This window comes from Crotalus tigris, unplaced genomic scaffold, assembly GCF_016545835.1.
Source record: "Crotalus tigris isolate CLP2741 ecotype Arizona unplaced genomic scaffold, ASM1654583v1 scf7180000020342.816771, whole genome shotgun sequence".
In the NCBI taxonomy this organism is placed as follows: Eukaryota; Metazoa; Chordata; class Lepidosauria; order Squamata; family Viperidae; genus Crotalus; species Crotalus tigris.
Window position 1 is genome coordinate 310,292 of NW_024097975.1, and position 24,168 is coordinate 334,459.

General features: G+C 35.5%; 1 protein-coding gene across 1 annotated transcript in view; it reads right to left on the reverse strand.

Moving 5' to 3' along the window:
• Positions 1-1,516: 1,516 nt before the first annotated feature.
• Positions 1,517-24,168, reverse strand: part of SPTLC1 (serine palmitoyltransferase long chain base subunit 1) — a 32,708-nt gene continuing 10,056 nt past the window's right edge. Inside the window, exons 5-15 of the mRNA XM_039366508.1 lie at positions 23,822-23,894; positions 18,492-18,624; positions 16,917-17,046; positions 15,972-16,061; positions 14,236-14,343; positions 13,043-13,138; positions 10,985-11,081; positions 8,700-8,754; positions 5,076-5,193; positions 4,320-4,393; positions 1,517-2,935 (exon numbers count right to left, since the gene is read on the reverse strand). Of these exons, the coding sequence (XP_039222442.1) occupies positions 2,842-2,935; positions 4,320-4,393; positions 5,076-5,193; positions 8,700-8,754; positions 10,985-11,081; positions 13,043-13,138; positions 14,236-14,343; positions 15,972-16,061; positions 16,917-17,046; positions 18,492-18,624; positions 23,822-23,894 (1,068 nt within the window). The 3' untranslated portion in view covers positions 1,517-2,841. The remainder of the gene's footprint in view (positions 2,936-4,319; positions 4,394-5,075; positions 5,194-8,699; positions 8,755-10,984; positions 11,082-13,042; positions 13,139-14,235; positions 14,344-15,971; positions 16,062-16,916; positions 17,047-18,491; positions 18,625-23,821; positions 23,895-24,168) is intronic.

The following is a 24,168-nucleotide window of genomic DNA, read 5'->3' on the forward strand; positions in this document are numbered from 1 at the left end:
CTAGGAGCTGCGCTTAAACTCGGAATTGCCCAGCTGCAAGTGAAGAGAAGGGAGTTGGCACGGGCAAGAAAGCCAACCTGCCTGCCTGCCTGTCTGTCAGCCCAAATTGCGAGCTTCCCTTTGCCTTTTTCGTCGTGAATTGGGAGCAAGCCAACTTCGGGAATTTCTCTCCTCCCGCCTTTAAACGGCTTCCTTTTATTCTGCCTCCCACCTGGTCGGGATCCAAAGACGAGGCTCCGATTGGGGAAGTGTATACTCCACTGCCATAAATTGTTAGGAAAAAGGAAATGCATTGAGAGAGGGACTTGTCAGAAAACATTTAGATGAGAATCAAGTACGCTCAGTGGAAGGTGAAAATGTTGGAAGGAGGGAATGAAATAGCTGGAATCTGGGACAGCTGTAAAGTCATAGCCTTCTGTTTTGGGAAACTTCCATGAAAAAGTAGTCATGGAACCCCTCGCTTCATCCACAAAATGTTACAGGGGTTCTGATTTTTTATTTATAACCCTTTCCCTTTCTTCCATTCTCTTGCTGTTTTTCCTTCAATTGGTCATGTGATCAAAATGTGGATGCTTGGCAACTGGCCTGTATTTATGACGGTTGCAGTGTCCCAAGGTCATGTGATTATTTTTAGCAATCTTTTGACAAGCAAAGTCAATGGGGAAGCCACATTCATTTAACAACTGTGTTCCTAACTTAATAACTGTAGCAAGGTCGTAAAATGGGTGCAACTCACTTTAACAACTGCCTTGCTTAGCAACAGAAATGTTGGGCTCAGTCATGGTCGTAAGTTGAGGACTACCTGTAGTTGTGGAATTCCTTTTGTTGGATGGTTCTATCTTCTGGAATCTAGACTCTGATCCTACATATCAGATATTTACATTACAATTCATAACAGTAGCAAAATTACAGTTATGAAGTAGCAACGAAAATACTTTTATGGTTGGGGGGTCGCCAAAACATGAGGAACTGTATTAAAGGGTCACGGCATTAGGAAGGTTGAGAATCACTGCACTAGTGACTCAAAGATACTAGGAGCACCAGTTCAGTTGCTGCACTCAGATGTGATTACATAAAAATTCTGCTCATTTTCTATATTGCCAAATAATGCCTGGAAATTCTGATGTGGTCCATGCTAGTGTATCCAATTTGCATATCATAAATTTGTCTTCATATTTGTCAAATTTGTCCAAATCTGAAGAACACTCTGTATTGTGATTATTTATCTTTATAACTTAATTATTTATTAGCTTATTGAAGATAATAGGAATTAGGGATCAAATACCACATATTTTGATATTTGGGGGGATATTTTGGAGGAAGAGGTTTGATAGTATCATCTAATTATGTAACAAAATGTAAGTCAACGATAATTTAAAATAACTGTCAAAACGATACTTAAAATTTGTGGCAGAAAGTGCTCCAAATCAGATTGTTATTTTTAATTAGAAATGATTGTTGTAATTGATGCACACAATTAGGTACAATATAACAAAGAATTCAGTAATAACTCAAATACTGGATCAAATATATGTTTTTATTAAAAAAATACATCCAAATATAGCACTGGAATCCATTTAGCAGCAACCAAAGAAGGCACAAAGGTAAAGAATCCAACCTGAACATATTAGAAGATCTTAAACATAGTCTTTGGAACCCTACTTGTGAAAATTCACATTACATCTATCTCAACATGTCAGCTAACTTGAAGGTTACAAGAATATTGGCATATTGTAACTTCTGCGGTATAACAGACTATTGCTTTACTGTAATGTTCTGCAAATCTGTGCCAAAGACTTTAATTGTGATCTCAAGCAATTACATTCTAGGTATAAAGTTTGGAAATACTTTAATACAGATGATATGAACTCCATGCAATGACATGTAGAAATTTCTAATTAGTTAAATTTTTTAGCAGTAAGTATATATAACATAAGATACCTTTACTAAACTAATTTATCCACTGATTAAAGCACCTATCAAATTACTGTTGTATTGTCTTTGTGTCCAATTTTTATTCTTGCTGTCAAGTACTGGCATTCAAACTGTATTTCATGAAGACATCAACCTTGCATAATACTCTTTTAATATACAAACTGCATATTCCACGTGAAGTGTAAATAGGTAACTTTATGTCCATATTATGGCTTTAAATGACTGTACATTATCAGTAGTTGGGGCACTGGTATAAAAGTTCAGTACATAGTAAATAAAGGTAAATGGCAACTCATAATGGTACTGGAATGATATGAGATATGCAATTTAAATTCAACAAAGATTTTAAAAAAGCTAATGTTTTCAAGAAATTTAGAAGTGGAATGAGCTAAACAAAAATTCACATACAAGGGTAATAAAAGCTCCTTAAATACTTAATTCCATAGGATCCCATGTTAAGTATCTATTTTGACAACCGGCTTTTTTTTTTTTGAAAAATGCTCAAAACTGTATTTTATTAAGAATGATTAAATTAAGAATATTCTCTAAACTCTCATATTCTTTCATGTACTTTTAACATATTAAAAAAATTGTTATGCATTTAGAAAACTAGGGAAAGACTTTTGAGAACAGAGACAACATCTTGCTCAAGTGAAATATTAGAGAAACAATGATTCCCAATTTAAACTATCTAAAAATAGAGCTAAACCTTTATACATAGTGTATGTTCAGTGTTCCAGTATTTGTATATATGTTTTTGTATGTGAAATGACCCGATAAAGTCCAACTTTCAGTTCCATCAGATGATAACCCAAATAATTTAAATCTCTGAAGTGCAAGTCATTACACTGTGAAAACACCAGCACCCTAGTGTTGTGTGAGACAGAAATCCAAGCAATCCAAGCCTCAGGTTAGTATAGATTCTGCAGCTTCTCTGATAAGGGAGGCGGCTTTGTCCAATTCCTGCTCTGTTTGTTCTACCGTCACCACAACCCGTATGCTGGAAGGGACAAAAACAGTCAATTGATATTTATTTGCTGTATAGTAAAAAAAAAAAAAAAAAAGGCCTTACACTATCTAGAGATTAGTATAGGTAGACCTGTACATACTGAATGAAGTTAAAAGCTGTACTTAGATTTATTATATCAATTGTGATGGCTACTGATTTCTTTCCTAATGCAATCAACAGTGTGGTTATTTTCCAAGTCCCACAAGTTATTTGAGAGATTATATTTGTCTGTACCCTCAAATTCATGCAAATCTGCATGTCTTTTTAAAATCCATCCTTAGCATATCTTAATTCTACCAAGACCTTCTTGGATTAGCAACAAATGACAGAGTCTAGCCTAAGAACATAGATTGTTTTCCCATTGAGGTTCTATTTCCAGTTTAAGATCTCTCCCTTTTAATAGCTTGTGTTTTTGTACTGTTATAGATATTGATGTTTAAAGATTGGACAACCCTTTGTCTGAGATGATATTTCTGCCTTGGGCAAGGGATTGGACTAGAAGGCCTTCCAACTCTATGATTCTATGATAGATAGGAAGGGTTTCTTTTATTTGTACCATTTTGTCCCAAAGGTGCTTTTTTCACAAGGCAACAGGACTTTGTTTTTTCTTTGATTCACACCCATTTGCACTACTCAGGTGACCCTGAAGACACAGATAAACCTCCAGAGGCTTCAACAACTTGCTAAACGAATGCAAATGACCAGCTGTCTGCAAGGAGTATAAATCCTGCCATTCCCCATCACCCAGTCAGAGCTGAAGAAGCTTCTTGGATGAGAAGCAAATGTCTTCAAAGAAAAACAAGAAAGTCCAGTTGCCTTGTGAAAAAAGCACCTTTGAGACAACCATGACCTGGATGACTGAGAATCTCCATAGACATTTGTACCCTTTGTAGTTATTTTACTTATAATAATTGCAAATTGTTGTCATTGTTACTATGTTCACTGGACTATGCAAGTTGCTTTGCCTGCTTCTATTGGGAGAAAGGTAGGTTTAAAAAATGGATAAATAAAAATACACACAAACAGGACAGTCAATCTGTGAAGGAGGACTGTTACTCCAAACAAATAATACTGGGATTGATTGGCTGTTAGAAAGTAGCAACCATAGCTTAACAGGTTTCATGATTCCATCAAGTTTGAGAGAGCTTCATATAAAAATTCTTGTTTCTTATTTCTACATTCCATTGTTCAGCCAGTGAATAAAAAAAAATTCTGTAATTGTCTTAATTTCTATTTAATGGCAATCCAGAAACATAGTAGAAATATTTAAATATTTAAAATGCATAAGTTCCAGTTCAATCTGCCATAACTATAACTATACTATGTAACTGGACCCAAAAAGTTTTATTGTTAATAGAATGAAGTGGTTACTAACCTGGGTGGAGGGAGATATTTTTCTTCTTTTTCCAAATAGCGAGCCTGAGTTAAAGCAATACCTCTGTTCATACACTGGGAAAAAGACATAGAACCAGTTATATAACTAATATATGAACTGTCAGTTATTGTTTTTATTATGAAGTACGGCTAACATATAATAGGAATTTTCTTTGGTCCTAGTTTTTATCCAAGTTTTTGCTGTTGCCATTTTCTCTTCCCTCAAACACATCCCTTCCCATAATGCACAGTTCTCACTACTATTCCTTTCTTCTAATTAGTAAAAACATTAGTAAAAACAACAAGCTATGCCATTTGTGCATAGCTTGTTGCCTGCTTCTATCCATGATTATTTATTTATGGATTAACATAATGTATAAATCCAGCTACTCTGATTCATTTAAAAATTATGGATTCATGTTATACTATATAAACTCAGCCAAAACTTAAGGTGCTGACTCCGACCTCACTTCTGTACTGCATCCTGAAGCATATACCTTTTGCGGCTACTAACAACTCTGGTTTCATGCCATAGCTCAATTAATAATAAAGCACAGTTAATGCAAAATGAAGTTTATTGAAACAAATCACTGTTGTGATAATCTAGGTCTGCTGTCCTCTCTTTGCAACTATACCAGCAGTTATAGACGACAGATGCAACTTAGTTTAAGACTCATGGCAAAGCACGGAACTATTGGGCCACGTTTCTTAACAAGTCCAGTTTTGAAGGATTCAACATTTTTAAAAGAAATCTTACATATTCTACAATTTCTTTCAGTAGCCTCATGTCACTTTCTCGAGATCCAGTACTTTCTTCCAACTGGAGATGTAATGCTGGGGAAAATGACTGTCCCACTAGTCGTAGACCAGGAATCCTACAAGAAGTAACCATGTTAAATCAAACACAAGATCATAAATGTCACTAAAAAAAACCTGAAGTGTGAAATTATTAACTGAATATAACACACTGCTTGGTTTTGTGCTAGGCTGCAAAGCAGGAATTACATAATCAAGTCCACACTTCACCTCAAGGCAGATGACCTAATCACTAAGATCACTACCCACAATCTTTCATAAGAGTAGAAACAAACAGAATGTGACAAAGGAGGTTGTTAGTGTTAGCTAACCATGAATAGTTCTTCTATCTAGCCTGCCTGATCTACTTTTATGCTCCTGTTCAGGTCAGCTATATCAGTATTTTTCTATATGTACTTGTTAAGCATCAAAAGAAAAACATTCCCGGATTAGATGAATGGTAATATTCCTGGGATATCTTCTAATTCTAGATATTCTAAGGGGCATAACCATGCTATTTTTGGACATGCTCCATGGAAGCAGTATGATTATTATCTCTTTGTTATCTCTTTTTCCACCCTACACAAGCTATTGCTCTATGACTGACAAGTTGAAAGTCATGACGGCACTGAGCCACTTAAGAGTTGTATATGCCAAAAATATACTTCTAAATCTAAGATGAACAGAAAAAAGGCATTTCCTAAAATATATTTTTGCTGCTACCAATTATTCACAAAAGCATTGCCAACACAGAACTGCTAATCTAATTAACTGAATTAAATAAACAAAATCAAAATTGAGAGCAAGGGGACAATGTCCTAAACTCAATGCAAAGGTGTGCATGAAGACTCTTAAGCCCATTATTTTAGAAGGGGACTGGGGTTACTTGTAGAAAATCTTAATTCCAAAAGATAATAGAATAAAAATGCTACCAATGTATATTTACTGTGATTTTGCAATACAGCAATCATTTGTTATGAAAGCTGTTTATTAACAGGAAGCCATTATCAAGAGACAATCAGCACCTACATTAAGATCACAATGTAAGATCACAATGTAAGCATGTAATATTATCTAAAACATAGGCAATTTTGAGCCTAAAATATATTTTATTATTCAGAGTTTTATACAAGATAAATTTCTTGATTATTTACATGTTACAATAGTATACAAAAGTGTACTATTTAAAGAAGAATAATTCAATAGCAACATGGAATCCAAGAGGCTCGTGATAAATATGCAATCAATTGAGATCAGCTTGTAATCATGTGGGAATTTATAATTCCAATGGAGTGCTGTTGGTAATTATAGAAATTATTAGAAACATTGCCAAATTGTCACTTGGTTCAATAAATATGATGTTTTAATATATATATAATGAGAAAGCAGCAGATCCAGAATTAAAATAACATGTACGTTTAATTACTAATAGACAAAACACTATTTTATTATGGGCCACTGTTACTGGTAAACAGCAAGATGAAAATTGTGAAATCAATATACAATATTCTCCAAAGCATGCTGATTGTTGAATTCAGTCAGACATTTCTAACCAAACAATCTGTTAAAATATTTCAGAAACTAAAATAATGGGTGTAAAAGGAACAGCTGGGGGTAATGTGAGAAGACACCTTTGAACCTTAGCCAAATCAAAGCTTTGACGTTTTCAGGTTTTGGCCAAACAACACTCTGTAATAAACATAGTCTGAATTTCTAGAGGCTGCTATACAAACCTCAAGTTGATTTCTATGTTACTTTCGTCAGTTACTTAAAATAAACTGTCATCTGACTCAAGTACACATCTCGTCAGAAAAGAATAAGCAAAGCAAAGAGACAGACACGGGCCCTTTCAGACAAAGGTCAATCAACTAGAGTGTTTGAGAGAACAGCAGTTAGCTTTTATAAGCAAGCTCATCATATTCTAAGGCAGCAGTTCTCAAAGTGTGCTCTGGAAACCCCGGGGATCCCTGAGAGCCTTTCAGGGGGTCAAAAAGTCAGATACATATTTGATCATTTCTCAGTTTTAATATCTAATATAGTATATATCGATAGATGTAATCCACATAAATCAAAACTCTTTGGGTCCTCAATCATTTTTAAGAATTTTAAGAAAGGGGTCCTGAGGCCAAAATGTTTGAGAGCCACTGTTCACCAGGAACACAGTGGAAATCCACACAGCTTTTACCTAATGAAAACATAATGTGAGAAAAAAAAATAAGTATCAAAATATTGGGGTTAAAGCAGAAATATGCCAAATGATTTATGCCCAAATTGTTCTGTGCAGGGTACAGCTAGTTTGGGGTGATTGATGCTCAAACATGGTATTTAGTCTGGATGTGAAAACAAAGCAAGAGTGTTTTGTTTTGGATATAAACTTCAACCCCCCCCCCAATTCCAGGAAAATGTGTCTGGAGGAAAGTAAAAGTGAGAAAAGCGAAGAATATTTGGTAATTGAGAAGAGGCAGGATAGCACAAAAGAAAAAGCTAGGTTGGGAAGTTCAAGGTGCAGGTGGAATGATGAGTTATATCAGGCTGGAACATCAGTGCCTGATGAGAAACATGGAAGGGGAAAATGTACATAAGGGAATATTTGAGAAGATGTAGGACATGGCCATTTAGTAAGATATGTTGGAACATATAACTGGGGGAAGAGAGAGCTCCACTACCCCATAAAAATGACAACATCCTTCCAGGTATGATTTCAAACAAAATTGGTAGCAAAAATAATTCTAGGTTTTGTTGTTCCTGCTGAACTATGGCTCATCCAGTATAGTTCTGCAGAACATCTGGAATATGATATTTTGGTTTTAGGTCTGAAACAAAATATTTTCCATTTTGTTTTAGAGCTTTAAAGGAGAGACCAAGTACAGATTGATGGATAAGAACTGCAAAAGCCCTAATCAAGACTCAGAGGACTGTAACCTGACATCTCTTGTTCAAAATATCCTGGAATACACAGACATGATTTTCACACAAGAGAGGTTCAAATAACTGCACCTCAGGTCTGGTCAATAGTCTCTGCATTAATACAGGAGCTAAGCCTCCTTAATTCAAATGGGATATTTTTCAATAAGATAGTAAGTTTCTTAGTAGTAAGAAACCTGTTTTTTAAACTAACTATATCTTAACTGTGTCCCAATTTTCGTTTAAGATCTATTGCATTTCTGTTATTAAAGTTGTATTTTCTGATAATAATGCAACTTCCAAGGGAAAACTAGCTGTGGTTGCCTAAAAACTATTTTTTATATATGTTTATTATGCATTACAATTTATAATACATGTCTAGAGTATCACCAAAATACATGCAATACTTATTTTTTGAAAATTTCTAAATTTCTAAATATAGTAAGAAAGTACAGCCTCCACTGTACTACAATAAACTATTTTCAACTCAAAAATATTTTGAGTCGAGTTTTTTTAACTACACCACTCTAGGCTATAGCTATAGTAAAAAGCAGTTATTCTTACTGAAGTAGCTTAAATGTAGAGCTTAAAACAGTAAATGTTTCCATTATTGTAGTCACTTCAAAAGCCATTTTTCACGTTAAAGTCAAGTATTAAATGAGATGACAATGAATTTACTTACCCTTGTAAAGCTTTGTATATTTGCTTACATTTTTGTCTTAAAACCTGAAAAATACCTAAACAAAAAATAAACAAAAAAATCCTTGAATATCAGTTTAATTGGTTAAATATGACATACCAATTTAAATAGCTATTTAAGACTCGATTGCAATTTGTTCATTCTTCCTGTCATTTACCTTTCCAGTGTCATAAGAGAAAATATACAAATACATCTCTTCTCTGCCCTTGTGTCTGCCCTATGAAACATTCTTCCCTCTTCCCTCTGAAACTAGATCAGTCCCATCCTTTTGGACATTCTGAAAAGCCCTCTGTACTATGACTTGTTTAGGCGGCTCCGCTGTTGAGGAATATGATGAATCCCACAACTGGAATACAGGAAGTGAAGGATACTATTTGTTTGAAAGGAATAGAAGCAATAGAACAGAGAAAATGCTGAGCAGTACATTAAACATATCCGTTCCTCAAATATCTAAATCAATGAATTTGCCAATGTTATAAGTTAAAATAAGTGCAGGAACAAGTTAAGCAATACTGTTGTTTGTGTCTGTTATTCACCTTCCTAAAAAGGAGGAGCCATGAATGAATTTTTATGAAAGCAAACTGTAGAACTTGCAAAGAGGTAATGAATTTGTAGTAATGATATTTTTAATTTCCGTGAGAGAGCACAATCCATCCAGGAAATTCCCGACTTGCCTTGCTGACAACATTCTCTCTCAAAAGTCTAAGAAGGTAGAAAATGATCAGCTATCCTTAACTGTATACCAATCAAAAGAGAAAGCTTAACGGAGAAAATGGAAGTGGCAAAAACATTGGAGGAAAATAACTATACAATCGTGATTTTAAAGGAAAATAAAACTACTCAAAAATAAGATGAATGTTCAAAAAAGTGGATTTTGGTAAGTTCAGAGCAATGCTAAGTACTATCCTGTGACAGGAGAAAAACCCATCCAGCTAATTAGAAAAATAGCCTAGGGCAGTGTTTCTCAAGCTTGGCCACTTGACAATGTATGGACTTCAACTCCCAGAATTCCTCAGCTAACACTGGCCTAAGATGTATGAGCAGTGTTAAAGGAGATACCAAAAACCAAAACTGCAAAGAAATCCAGAAAGGAGGAAAACATAGGATAGATAGCAAAAGAAGCAACATAAAAAGCTTCTATATAAGAAATGAAAAGAGGGTTGGAAAGCCTTCAAAAAGGAAGACTACAAATAGGTTACCTATTGTAGATCTGTGGAGATGGCACTAGGAAAATCAAATTCCGTAATGAGTCAAAGATAGTGGAAGATATCAAAAAAATGTAAAAGAAAGAATGAAGATATTTTCAAAATAAAAGGATAGAAAAGAATACAACTTGGCCAATAGAGGCAAAATGAAGAAAAGTAGATCTATTTAAAAAATGTGGTCAGGGAATATGTCTTTACTTTGAATTATGCCAAAATTTTGGTGTAATTCATTTGATTCTGGAGATTTAAACAAAATCTCCAGAATCAGATGAATTACACCAAAATGTTGGCATAATCAGGTGAAAGTCAGGATAAACTCACGTATATTACCTATGGAGAATCCTGGAGAACTGATGAATTAAGAAAAACAAATGCTATTCCTATTGCCAAAAAAGGAGAAAAAGTTCAATTTTGTGCTCTGTCAACTAAGTATAATTTCTAAATTATGGGAAGTCATCATCCACTCTCCTCTGGTTGATCTCGTTTTGTCTATTGTGAACAGTTTTGAGTACCACCTTTTAATAAGGATACAGAGAAAATGGTCCAAGTTCAAAGAAAGGGTGTTGCAGATGTTCATGGAACTAAAAATTAACCTCTATGAAGAAAGACAAAGGATTTAGATATATTTTAGTCTTGGCAAATTACTGAGTGGAGGACATAATAGTATTTTTCAAATGTTCTCTCTTCTATGGTGCAGTGCATGAAATGAAACTCTTTGAACATGTCTTATAGTCAGTTAAACTGCTACGAAGATTTTTTTTATATAAACATGTATCATCTGCAAACTCTGTTACAACGTTTTGCATTCCTCACTGCAATTAAGATTGACACAAGTGAACATAAGTGCGTGTGTATGAAATATAGACATCATTCTGAACTTAAGACTCTCAGTTCAAGTCGAATATGAACTGCAATCCAACGTTACCTTACAGGCAACTGTGACTGACGGTCAAAACCGCCCAGTAAATCCATGCCAATGTATGAATGTGTATCTCTCAAAGCTCAAGTACTTTTCAAAACATGGCTTGATTCTCTAAAATTATTAACTTCTAGAAAAATTACCTGGATTTTCTTGCATGATATTGAGAGCTTCAATGGCGGCGACCGCTAGAAGAGGCGGCAGAGAGGCTGAAAAGCAATAGCCTTGGCCGGACAGCCTCTGAGAACAAAAGTAATAATATTAAAGGAGCAAAACTTCCAGTATTATTTATATGCAGAACTTACCGGTAAATATACAACTCTTTGTTTAATCGAAAGGAAGAAAAATCTGAATTTAAGAACATTTTATCCAAAAAGACAGCAATGAGTTAGTTATGTATTTTATCTAATTTGGCTCTTGCTAGCTTAAGCAACATATATACTGCAATCATAAATAAGTATGCTTTTTCCCCCCCTTCCATTCAATCATGTCTGATTCTCAGCGATTGCCAGGACAAGTCCCTATAGTTTCAGAAGCGATTTGTCACTGTCTTCTTCCTAAAGCCGAAAGAGAGTGATTAGTCCAGGGGTAGGCAACCTTGGCTCTTTTATGACTCGTGGACTTCAACTCCCAGAATTCCTGAGCCAGCACAGCTGGCTCAGGAATTCTGGGAGCTGAAGTCCACGAGTCATAAAAGAGCCAAGGTTGCCTACCCCTGGACTAGTCCAAGGTCACCCAGCTGGATTTATGCCTAAAGGGAGACTAGAACTCAGTCTCCCGGTTTCCAGCCTGAACCACTACACTAAACTGGCTCTTATATATCTATATTAACACTTAATAAATCTATCTTAACTTTTCTATTTCAAAAGTATTTGAGAAATAAAACAATATTTATCTCTGTAAATACAACAGTTAATATATATACAGCTGCATCTACATTTTTATTGGCAACATCTATATTTAAAGGTCCTGGTTTGATTGATTCAAAACTGTATATTTGCCAACACTGCCAAAAGCTACATACACAGCATGTCCTGATAGACCACTTTCAAACATGCCCAAAAAAATCTCAGTGTGCAATACTTAAAAAAATGTTAGGCAGTTGCAACCATCTTCTATCTACACAGACAACCTCCTTGTCATTGCAAAGGGAATATAACAAGCCTAATATTTATGATAAGTGAGGTCATTAGATCAGAAAAGGAACAGAACAATTATCTGTTATTCTAATATCCTTCTAGTTATGTCTTCTCCCCACCCGCCACATGTCAGCTACAACATGTCAAGGTGATTCATTCTTGGCAAGGAAGGTGCATCAATTCTTCAGTACCAAATAAAAGCTACTTCTCAGCATCTGATATTAATACAGTTTTTCTCCAAGGTTCAGTGCCTGCCAACAATTGATATAATTCTAAATTGACAACATGCAGAGCAAGCAATTTGTAGCAAATAGGTACAAGACTGAGAGGATGTATATTCATGTTCACCTTAAAACTTCTAACAGGAATAAGCCTCCCCTTCTTAGGAGAAAACAGTTAATAGTTTCTCATTTCTATGAAGTACAGGTGGTCCTTGACTTCGTTTAGTGACAGTCCCAAATTACAATGGCACTGAAAAAGTCTTATAACCGTTTTTCACACTTATGCAACATCCCCCTGGACATGTGATCAAAATTCAGCCACTTGGCAACTGGCATGCATTTATGATGGCTGCAAGGTCATAAATGGAAAATTTGGGCTCAATTGTAGTCATAAGTTGAGGACTACCTGCAAAGGAGTTCAAACTAAATGATGCTGCTTTTCAACGGAACCCACTGGGGCAGCCTTTTAGTAGACGGGCCACCTCCCCGATTTAATTCATGAAAATGTTAAAAACTGCTATTTCATGGAGTGCTTAAAATGCAGAATCAGCCATAAGGCATATATGTGGCTCAACATGACCATATTGTGTTTCCTGCTCTCTGATGTCTGATTGTTCTTATGGGTTTTTAAATTGATTATATGTGTTTTTATTTAGACTTATTATAGCCCAGTTATTCTTTATACATCTTGTGAATCACCAAGGGTCTTATCTGATTGCAATGGGATATAATTGTAACAATCAATCGATACATAAGCATACAAATAAATACCTACATTGGCTACAGAGCTCCACAAAGAGATAACTCTGACACAGTTTGTCTTTCAAGGTCTTTCACATACCTGGTGGTCAATAACAAAGGATCGTCCACAGCAAAATCCTCCAATAGAAGCCAGGGAATTTTCCATATTTGCACTTATAAGATCAATGTCATCAATCTAACACAAAAATGTCAATTGCTTAATGTTAAAAAGTGAAAGCATGGTTTCAGTCATATAGCTGGTCAGAATGAGTTTAGTCATGTACAGCTAAATACTAAAAATACTTAATGACAGTACGTTACAAGAAAGAAAAATACAGTTCACATTTCTATTACATGTATCCATTTGAAGTTTCTTATTCTACCCATCAAGATTTAAAATAGCTAACTGTAGTTGAGACAGTTCTAAATTTATTTTCCTCTCTCCTTTAAAACAGAATATTATATATATAGAAAAATCAGATACTATGATACTTCTTTAGTACAAGATAGGGAAAAAATCACAAGTTTGGAGTTTTTATGCTGTCCCGTAATTGTGCTATATGTGTTTTATGAACTGTTTAAATACAGCTTATATTGTAAACCACGGGTTCCACAATTTCAGTTAAAGAGCATGAAATAACAGGATTTTCTGGCAGAGTGTACAGTGCCATTTCTTGACTACTGCATAGAATAGAATAATTTAAAGTTATCTGTCGGTTCGGGATGCAGTATACTGACAATGCCAGCTTTATAGCTGAACTCCATATTGCTCAGGTGAGGTTGTTGGTTGTTGATCCAATGTCTGGAGACTGTTCAGGTCTGAAAGGGGTGGAACAGACTTTGACTAAAACCTGGCAAGACTGAGCAGCTGTGGCTATTTGACTCCTTGGATTGGGGACATTTTCATCATCGTCTTGCATGGCATAGCATTTCCCCATTTGAGGCTGGTGCTCAACTTTCGGATCCTTCTGAAACGCTGTCCCCCGAAGTTTTTCCTCTCTGTGCATGGAGGGGGAGCTGAAATCCTTCAGTGGGGAATGTTTGAGAGCAAAAGAGCTTCAGCAAGCAGCTCCTTCACTCTGTACACATAACAATTGGGAAGACTGCCTAACAACTGTAGTCAGGAGTGCAGGGATGGAGGTCATCAAGCAACAAACAAGACTATCGTCTACATGTTTTACAATTCTTTATTTTCTTTTAAGATACTACTGTAAAAATGATATTAAATCAAACTTTTACTTTCTGGTCCCTAGCATTAACTTCTACTATCACCTAGATATGTCATAGACTTACATTTATTCCAAAATGTTCTGTAACTCCTCGTCCATGTTCTCCCAATACTCCAAAGGAGAAACTTTCTTCCAAAAACAATCTCACTTTGTATTTGTATTTTAACTCTACCTGCAGATTATGCATTAACAAATGACACAAAGCAATGCATGATTAATAAATGTTCAAGAGGGCACAATCTATCAAAATAGCAACAGCAATAGAGTTTTGCCTTATATGCTGCCTGACAGCACTTTACAACACTTATGGCCGGTTTACAATGTGGAAGTATTATTTGCATATTGCCCCCAATAATCTGGGTTCTCAATTTACCAAGCTTGGAAGGATGGAAGGCTGAGTCAGCCTTGAGTCCTGTCAGAATCGAACTCTAAGCTGTGGGCAGAGTTAGCCTGTAATACTGCATTTTAACTATTGTGCCACTTCGGCTTCTCAAAATATTCTATTATTGACTGTCTTCAGCTCAACAATTAACCTTCATGTCTCAAAGGTGCTTTTTTCAAAAGGGAACTGGACTTTCTTGGCTTTTCCCCTTCGAAAATGTTCTAGTTCTTATCCAGTTAGAAGCTTCAAAGGGAAAAAAACCCAAGAAAGTCCAGTCACCTTTTGAAAAAAGCACCTTTGGGACAACCATGATCTTCCTAGACACTCAACATTCATGCATTTTAGTTACTATATGTAGGTTTCTACTGATTATGTGCCAATGAACAGATTCTTTCTTCTAGAACCATTTTTTTTCTTTTAAATTGACTTTTTGTGGCCCAAGTAAAATAACATCAAAGCTACTTGCTTAGTAAGACAAATCACCTTTTGTGATGTTTATATTTTTAATTGTTCTCTTTTGCCAGTTCCCTTGAGGTTTGAGAGGAGGACATCCTTCAAAGTGCAGAGACACATTCTAATACATTTTCTCATAACATGTTGTGTTATGGAAAAAAATAGAATCTTGAGTAGCTAATCAGAGGAAATGTTTTTAAAAGCACCATTTATAACCAATATCCTCAGTATAAAATGACCCCAGGAATGCAGACCTTTCAATATTTATGTTCTATGAAGAAATGTTCCTTTGCCAAGAAACTGAATTTATTTATGTTACATAAACTTGACAGTTGTGAAAGTGTTTTTTTAATTAGTGGAATCTGCTGCTGCTTCAAGTTAGTGGAAATTGTACTAGGCTACAGAAGCTACTGACACATTCTCTCATTGCTATATAGCTCTTAGTGAACTCATTCTTTCGGGTGTTGCGGTAGCTAAGATTTTAAACCTGCTTTTTCAAAATCATAAGTAGGTACTCAATTTTAAGAAATTGAGATTTTCTAATGCTGGATGATTTGATGCTGAATTCTTTGACTTTTCTTTAGGGGAACACTTAGCATACGGTTGTAAAATATTCTTACTACTTTGCCTAAAGAGTAGAAAATCCAGGGACTGACCCTCATAATTCAAGTCTTTAAATTATGGCAAACATCTGAACATTAAATAACTTTTTTCAACAGGAAAAGAGAATGAAATGCAGCAGAATCAGGACAAGAAATATTATCTTCTGACTTGCTTTTACCAAGTTTCTGCTTCAGCCCTCATTTTATTGGCACCAGCATCAAAGCTGGCATAGGGAAGGCCACATTTAATATCAATTTATAGAAGATTGATTCCACTTTTAGTAAGCAATTTACTACTTTCTTCATTTTTTAGATTTGCATTCTGTAAAAGTTAACTAGATATTAAAAGAAAAAATTACTTACCAATTCTGGCAGAGGACAAATATCCCCAGTATTAATAAACAACCCCTCTACCACTATAAATTTTCGTGTTACACGGGCTTTTCGAGGGTTCTGCAGAAAAACAAACAGTTTAGCATGAATATATATTTATAATTTGTTTATGAAAAACAACTTTTTAGCTTACTTTTTAAAAGTTATTAAAAGCAGATAGAATGTTGAAAACCAACTTACCGTATATTCCGCCGTATAAGGCGACCCGGCGTATAAGATGACCTTCGTCTTCGGCGCCGAGTCGCATGCCTAGAAATTCGTCTAATACGCTGGAAACCACCGTAATTTCCGGCGTATAAGACGACTCGGCGTATAAGACGACCCCCGATTTCGATGCTAATTTCAATGCTTTCAAAAGTCATCTTGTACACTGGAAAGTACGGTATATTTACTTTATCGGAAGTGCAATAAGCCCATTTGTAACTGCGAAAATGCTGTCCATACACAGTAAAACACTCTTAACACGTATATCATTAAAATGGTTACTGCAGAGATTTTTTTTGGCCTTATAAAACAAATGTTAATGTAGCTTTACTTCAATAACCATTTTACCCAGAGGAGGAGTATGGTACAAAAAATTTCTATCTACTATTTTTCTCAGGAACAAAATAATTTTCTGAGCATTTTTGCACTGCCTTATCAGTGACACTGTGGCTGAGCACATGCATTCATGTATAAAATAAAAGGAAAACTGTATCCAATTCTACTGGCAGCTTTTTCTCATGTTTGTTATCTCACTGCCTTTTCCAAGCAATGCAGTCATCAAATTAAATACAGCACCTAAATTTATTTCAAATGTTACATACCAGATTTCAGGATAGCTTAGAAGATAAATAATAAAAATGAAGTTATTCAAATAGACTATGTACGTAAAATGTTGCTCGTTATACATTAATTTCTTCCAAAAACCGATACCTTTTGATCTTCAATCTCTTGCTCTTGTAGTAGATACTCAAGATCAGCCATATCGTTATGCTTAAAAAACTTAATGTTACTTCTGGACGCTTGGAGCCCTTTCTGAACAGCAAAGCAGGCTGCTTCATCACTGTAAATACACAATTTTTTTAGTTTGCTGACAGTTTAGGCTAACTCTTAAAAGATTGACATTTCTCCACAATGAATGCTAAGATATTGGTGGGTGTTGTCTAACTATTTTCTACACTTGCATTCCTACTTTTAATTGAACTATGTTCAGGTGTTAAAAAGTTATGAAGAATTGTTATATTTCTGCAAGCCATGTAGGCAAAGTTCTTAAAGGAAAATGTTTGCCCATGTTGGCATGTCAGAGAGACAAATCAGAGTGTGGTCTAGTTGGTTAAAAAAAAAAGAAACCTAGAATGTATGGTTTCAACAATAGTTAAGGCAGGGGTCTTCAAACTTGGCCCTTTTATGACTTGTAGACTTCAACTCCCAGAATTCCTTAGCCAGGCACGCTTTATGATATATGATGTGATATATGATATCATATGTCATATAATAAGAGGGCATGCTATAGGTTATGTCATTTAGGGAACTATATTTGGCGGGCATTATACAGACGGTCTTTTGATCTATGGAACATTCTTCTCCCTGAGATGAGGGTGGCACCTCAGAAACAGTATTATTTCACTGTGCCTTTGGGCCTAATTTTTTCTGCAATTTAATTCTAATTTTAATTAATTTTACTGCTAATTTTAATTGATTAATTGATATCATAATGGGTTTTAGTTATAGATATTATGTTTTATTGTAAGCCTCCTGCGTCTATGCATTGGGGAAAAAATGAAGATTTGACTGGCTTCAGTACTTTTGGAATGAGGTTCCTTCAACATTCAAAGTGCTGCCCTTGGGCCCAGCAAAGTTTGTGCATTGTTAAGTTTCACTGATCAGAAAAAAAATACTCAAGCTCTATTCCTACACACCTTCTTGAGAACAAATTTGATTGAATTCAGTTGTATTTACTTTTGAGAATATGTGTAAGGTTATAGTTACAGGCTCAGAACAAACATAAGCAATTTAACAAAATTTTCCTAGATGAAATTCTTGTCTGATATTAATTTATTTTAATCACTCTTGTCAACTGCACTTTTTCCTTGGCTATATCCAATGGGAATACTGAGAAAGCATTTGAACAGCTGCTAGTAATTTTTAAGAGAGTTTATTTTGAAACGGCAACCTATTGTAAGAAGTAGTCATTTTAAAAGTATTTCATAAATGATTAAAATTGCAGTTTAACAAGCATCTGAAAGTATGAAGGCACTGCTTTAAAACTGACAAGATCAAATGAGAGTTCTTAAAATAAAACTTAAATAATTTAAATGAGTTTTGAAAAATTATCCATAATTTCACTAAAACCTTATGCTGAACAAGCTTATTAAATAACCATATGCTAATTCATTCATTCAGTAATCTTACTTGATCATAAAATTGATGTTTAAACATTTAATCTTTAATAACTAGAATTCTCTGCAGATTCTTTTTGTCTTTTTAATATCAGGAATGTGTACATACACAAACAAAATGTCGCCCCGTTTTGAATAGGCAGGAATAGCACTGGCAATTGTAGCAAATCCATAGGAATACAGGATAGCTTCCTCGGTCTTCATAAATCTGGCAAGTCGCTCTTCCAGTTCCAAATGCACATCTATTTAGGAAGTGTAGTTCACACATTTATGAGCAGAATTCTGCCTTTAAAAATCTCACAAATACTGTATTAAAGGTTATTAACACCATGAAAAACCCATTCAAGTTTCAAAGTTCTTTAGTATTGGAAATATGACACTATTATTATCCCAAAGATGCTTTTCAAAACTGAAGAAGCTTCTCGGATGAGAAGTGAAATGTCTTCAAGAAAAAACAAAGAAAATGCAATTGCCTTTTGAAAAGCACATTTGGGACAACCATGACCTGGATGATTGAGAATCTCCATAGACACTATTATTTATTTCCTACAGACAGTAGAGGAACATATACTCACTGATCCAATTCTTCACCTTTGCATCAAAGTCCTGATCATCTTTTACAATAACTGGAGCATTCACCATGTGAACATTCTGCTAAGTGCTGTCTCCACTACACAAATGTTTTCTGCAAACATTTCTATATTTAGAAAAAGCCTATATGCATATTATTACTAATGCAAGGTCCAGGCTTTGTTGAAGTCACCTATATATACAGCTACATTTATGAAGGCCTTCTTCAAGTATTCCCCATGCAACAATAGCAGAATTATTCAGACCATTCACATACTATGAGTTACAGATAACAAAATGCTTAACAAGGTTAAAGTCATTCACTGTTCTGTTTTTGTCCCTTCAACTCCACCACTAATAAAGTAAACATAAACTCCAGAACTGCAAATAAATATATAAGAACAACCAAGTTCCATGTGTCAACCAGAACAATACCCAATATTCTAGATGCATAAGTATCATTGATTTCTGTAAAGAAGCAATTTTATTTTCACTTTCCTTTCTAATGATTCCTAATAGGAAGAGGATTCCCCTCCCCCCCTGCATAGTCATTAATGTATTCACAATAAAGCTAAGACCTTTTTTGGTTGAAGGCAGTCCAGACCCCAGAGCATGTGAGAAGTTCAATGAGACTTTTGTTTGTATGTACTGCAAGGAATGTGGGACATGAACATGCCAACCAACCCTTTCTTCGAATGTGTGGAGGGGGCTTGAACTTTCAGATTCTTCCACACCTGGCAAATGCATCAGGGTAAGTAGTCAGAACAAGGCACATAATTTACATCTGGAAGAGGTATCCTGTACTGATAGACCCAAGTAATGCATTTCAGAAATATAGATTAAAGATCATATAAAATCAGATCACCTTTAGAAATCTGTAACTATCATTGTTGTTCCTGCACATTTCTCTATGCCGTCAGATGCTCAAAATAAACACACAATCATATTAGATTAGATTAGATTAGAATAGGATAGGATATGGAAGGGATCTTGGAGGTCTTCTAGTCCAGCCCTGCTCAAGCAGGAGAACCTATACCATCTCAGACAAGTCACTGTCTAGCTTCTTTTAAAAAATCTCCAGTGATGGAGCACCCACAATTTCTGGGGGAAAGCTATTCCACTGGTTAATTGTCCTCAATGTCAGGAAGTTTCTCCTTAATTCCAGGTTGCTTCTCTCTTTGACCAGTTTCCAACCATTGTTTCTTATCCAATCCTTTATTTCAGTTCCAATTTGGATTGTGAACATTTCTAAAAATATCTATTACATATCAAGGAAAAAACTGCATACTTCATATTCCACTATGGAACTAACCTATGGAACAAGGACCCATCAGAAGTTGAGAAGATGACAATTTACATTTAAGAGATTAGTTAATTCCTCACCTCAGAAGGCATGTAAGTCATCCCATACTGAAACTATATAGTTTTAAAGTTATCTGTTCATACAGAGATGCAATCATGTTGAACATAGTTAAAAATAAAGTTTCATCCCTAATTTTAACTTCAACAAGGGAATTCAAATGAGTTTTACTACCACCCACTGATTTGACAAAATTAACTTAATGATTTCATGAACACATCCAAATACTTTTCTTGGCAAAAATATGGAAGTGGTTGCTCCTGCCACTTTGTAGGAATTTTTTTTTCAACCTCATGACTAGCCCTGATATTTCTTAAAGTTCTATCTAAGAATTAATCAGATCTGAACCTGGTTAGCTTTCAGAGTTCAGCTAAGGTCAATTAGGCATGAAAACTTATAATGGCATTCAATTCATACAGTGAGGGGAAAAAAGTATTTAATCCCCTGCTGATTTTGTACGTTTGCCCACTGACAAAGAAATGATTAGTCTATAATTTTAATGGTAGGTTTATTTTAACAGTGAGAGATAGAATAACAATAAAAAAATCCAGAAAAACACATTTCAAAAATTTTTTAAATTGATTTGCATTTTAATGAGTGAAATAAGTATTTGATCCCCTATCAATCAGCAAGATTTCTGACTCCCAGGTGTCTTTTATACAGGTAACGAGCTAAAATTAGGAGCACTCTCTTAAAGTGCTCCTAATCTCAGCTCTTTACCTGTATAAAAGACACCTGTCCACAGAAGCAATCAATCAATCAGATTCCAAACTCACCACCATGGCCAAGACCAAAGAGGTGTCCAAGGATGTCAGGGACAAGATTGTAGACTTACACAAGCCCGGAATGGGCTACAAGACTATCGCCAAGCAGCTTGGTGAGAAGGTAACAACAGTTGATGCAATTATTCGCAAATGGAAGAAACACAAAATATCTGTCAATCTCCCTCGGTCTGGAGCTCCATGCAAGATCTCATCTTGTGGAGTTTCAATGATCATGAGAATGGTGAGGAATCAGCCCAGAACTACATGGGAGAATCTTGTCAATGATCTCAAGGCAGCTGGGGCCATAGTCACCAAGAAAACAATTGGTTACACACTATGCCATGAAGGACTGAAATCCCTAACCCTAACCCCCTGCTCAAGAAAGCACATGTACAGGCCTGTCTGAAGTTTGCCAATGAACATCTGTATGATTCAGAGGAAAACTGGGTGAAATTGTTGTGATCAGATGAGACCAAAATCGAGCTCTTTGGCATCAACTCAACTCACTGTTTGGAGGAGGAGGAATGCTGCCTATGACCCCAAGAACACCATCCCCACCATCAAACATGGAGGTGGAATCATTATGCTTTGGGGGTGATTTTCTGCTAAGGGGACAAGACAACTTCACCGCATCAAAGGGACGATGGACAGGGCTATGTACCGTCAAATCTTGGGTGAGAACCTCCTTTCCTCAGCCAGGGCATTGAAAATGGGTCGTGGATGGGTATTCCAGCATGATAATGACCAAAACACACAGCCAAGGCAACAAAGGAGTGGCTCAAGAAGAAGCAGTCTCCAGACCTTAATCCCATAGAAAATCTGTGGAAGGAGCTGAAGGTTCAAGCTGCCAAATGTCAGCTTCAAAACCTTAATGACTTGGAGAGGATCTGCAAAGAAGAATGGGACAAATCCCTCCTGAGATGTATGCAGACCTGGTGGCCAACTGCAAGAAACATCTGACTTCTATAATTGCCAACAAGGGTTTTGCCACTAAGTAGTAAGTCATATTTTGCAAAGGGGTCAAATACTTATTTCACATTAAAATTCAAATCAATTTATAACTTTTTTGAAATTCATTTCTCTGGATTTTTTTTTGTTGTTGTTGTCTCTCACTGTTGTTATCTCTCACTGTTAAAATAACCCTACCATTAAAATTATAGACTGATCATTTCTTTGTCAGTGGGCAAACATACAAAATCAGCAGAGAATCAAATACTTTTTCCCTCACTGCATATAGTGCTTAAATACTACGATAAGGTGAATAACTCCAATATAAGACCTGAACGAAAGATTGAAGGCAAAAGGAGAAGTAGAAAGCAGAGGATGAAATGGTTAGATAGTGTCACTGACACAATGAACGAGAATTTGGGCAAACTCCAAAAGACAGTGGAGGACAGAGGAGCCTGTCATGTTACGGTCATGGGATTATGACGAATAGGATACAACTTAGTGACTGGACGACAACAACAAGATCTGAATGTTTTGCATGACATCATGGAAACCATTGTAATCATGTATAAAAAGCATTCACAAGACTTAAACTCCAGATAATCAGTCCATAAAAATAAAAGTGAATGCTTAGATCCATAATACTCTCATTATCTTTAAAGAGATGTACGGGGAATTTTATTTTTAAGCATAGATTGGGATTTTCATACTAGGATTTGAATTACAAAAATCTTATGTTTCAGGCCTAAATTAAAATACCATGATCATCACAAATATATATTAAAGTATTTGCATTACTGTGTAAAAAAGCTAATTTAAAGCCAGTCAGTAGACTGCCCTCTTGTGATCTCCCTGAACATAACACTGCAATATTAAACATTTCAATCTTCAACACACTTAAATCTCCCTATATAACACTTTCACGGCTATGAAAATTAAACAAAAAGCAAATAAATCTTCATCAAGATCATAAGGAGGGAATAATTAAACCTCAGCAGGGTTCCCAGAATTTTTTGGCTAAACAGCAGTATGCAGAAAGTTACATGTCAACTGATGGTGGAATATGTATGAATCATTGACCTTTTTAAAAGCCTTGATAAAGTCTCTCTCTCTCTCCACCCATCAACTGCTCTTGAATAAACTTAGAACACTTAGGAAAAGAGTGCATGCCCTTTTATGGATTGATAACTGGCTAAAGAAAACAACAATTAAAGACAACCAGTTTAGTGGACTGGTTAAATCTTGGCCTTGACACCAGCAGACTGTGAAGCCAGTTGGGTGATTTTGGGCCAAGTACTGCCTCTCAGCCCAACACACCTTGCAAGTTACACAGTTGTTGTTAAAGACAAAATAGGAGGCAGGACTATTAGGCATATCTGCCTCCTTGAATTGATCAAAATAAAAATCAGAATAAAATTATCATCATCTTCATCATCCCCGGTCCTTGGGAAGGACTCAATAAATGGAGAGGGAGTAAGAAATGGAGACTAATAATAATTTATTAAGTTTCTATGCTGCATGACTTAAGAATCTGTATCAGGACCAATGCTTATTAACTTGCTCATAAATGATCCTGACTTTGGGAAAAGCAGCAAACTGCCCAAATTTACAAATACACTAAATTATTCAGATTGGTTAAAAAACCAAGATTATTGTAAAGAACGTCAGAAGCATCTCTTTAAAATGTATGAACAGTTTAACACCAGGCCTTCCCAGCTTCAATTCTTTCTTGTGAAGTTAAAATCAAGGTAGTTATTATTATATTCAATCCTATATTGAAAAAGATGCAATACTTACCAAAAGTGCCATAAAATCCTCTAGGGCCACATGTGCCAACACCATATTTTGCCAGAGATGCCTGAGCTGCATTCTTCAAAGAGGTATAAGAAGAAAATCATATTATATGTAATACTATTGTAAAATAAAATCATTACTACATTGATATAGATTACATTGTTTCTTTCGTATTGCATTCCCCAAAGAGTACAGGAATCTCCTGGGGCTCATACAAGTAGTATGTGGGATTAGAGAGACTTTTTTTCCATTCTGACATCCTATCACCTCACATAACATATGTGGATGGAATTTTGACAATCTTAAGAAAAAGAAGATGGTGAAGAGGTAACATTCTTTGCTGTGATTCT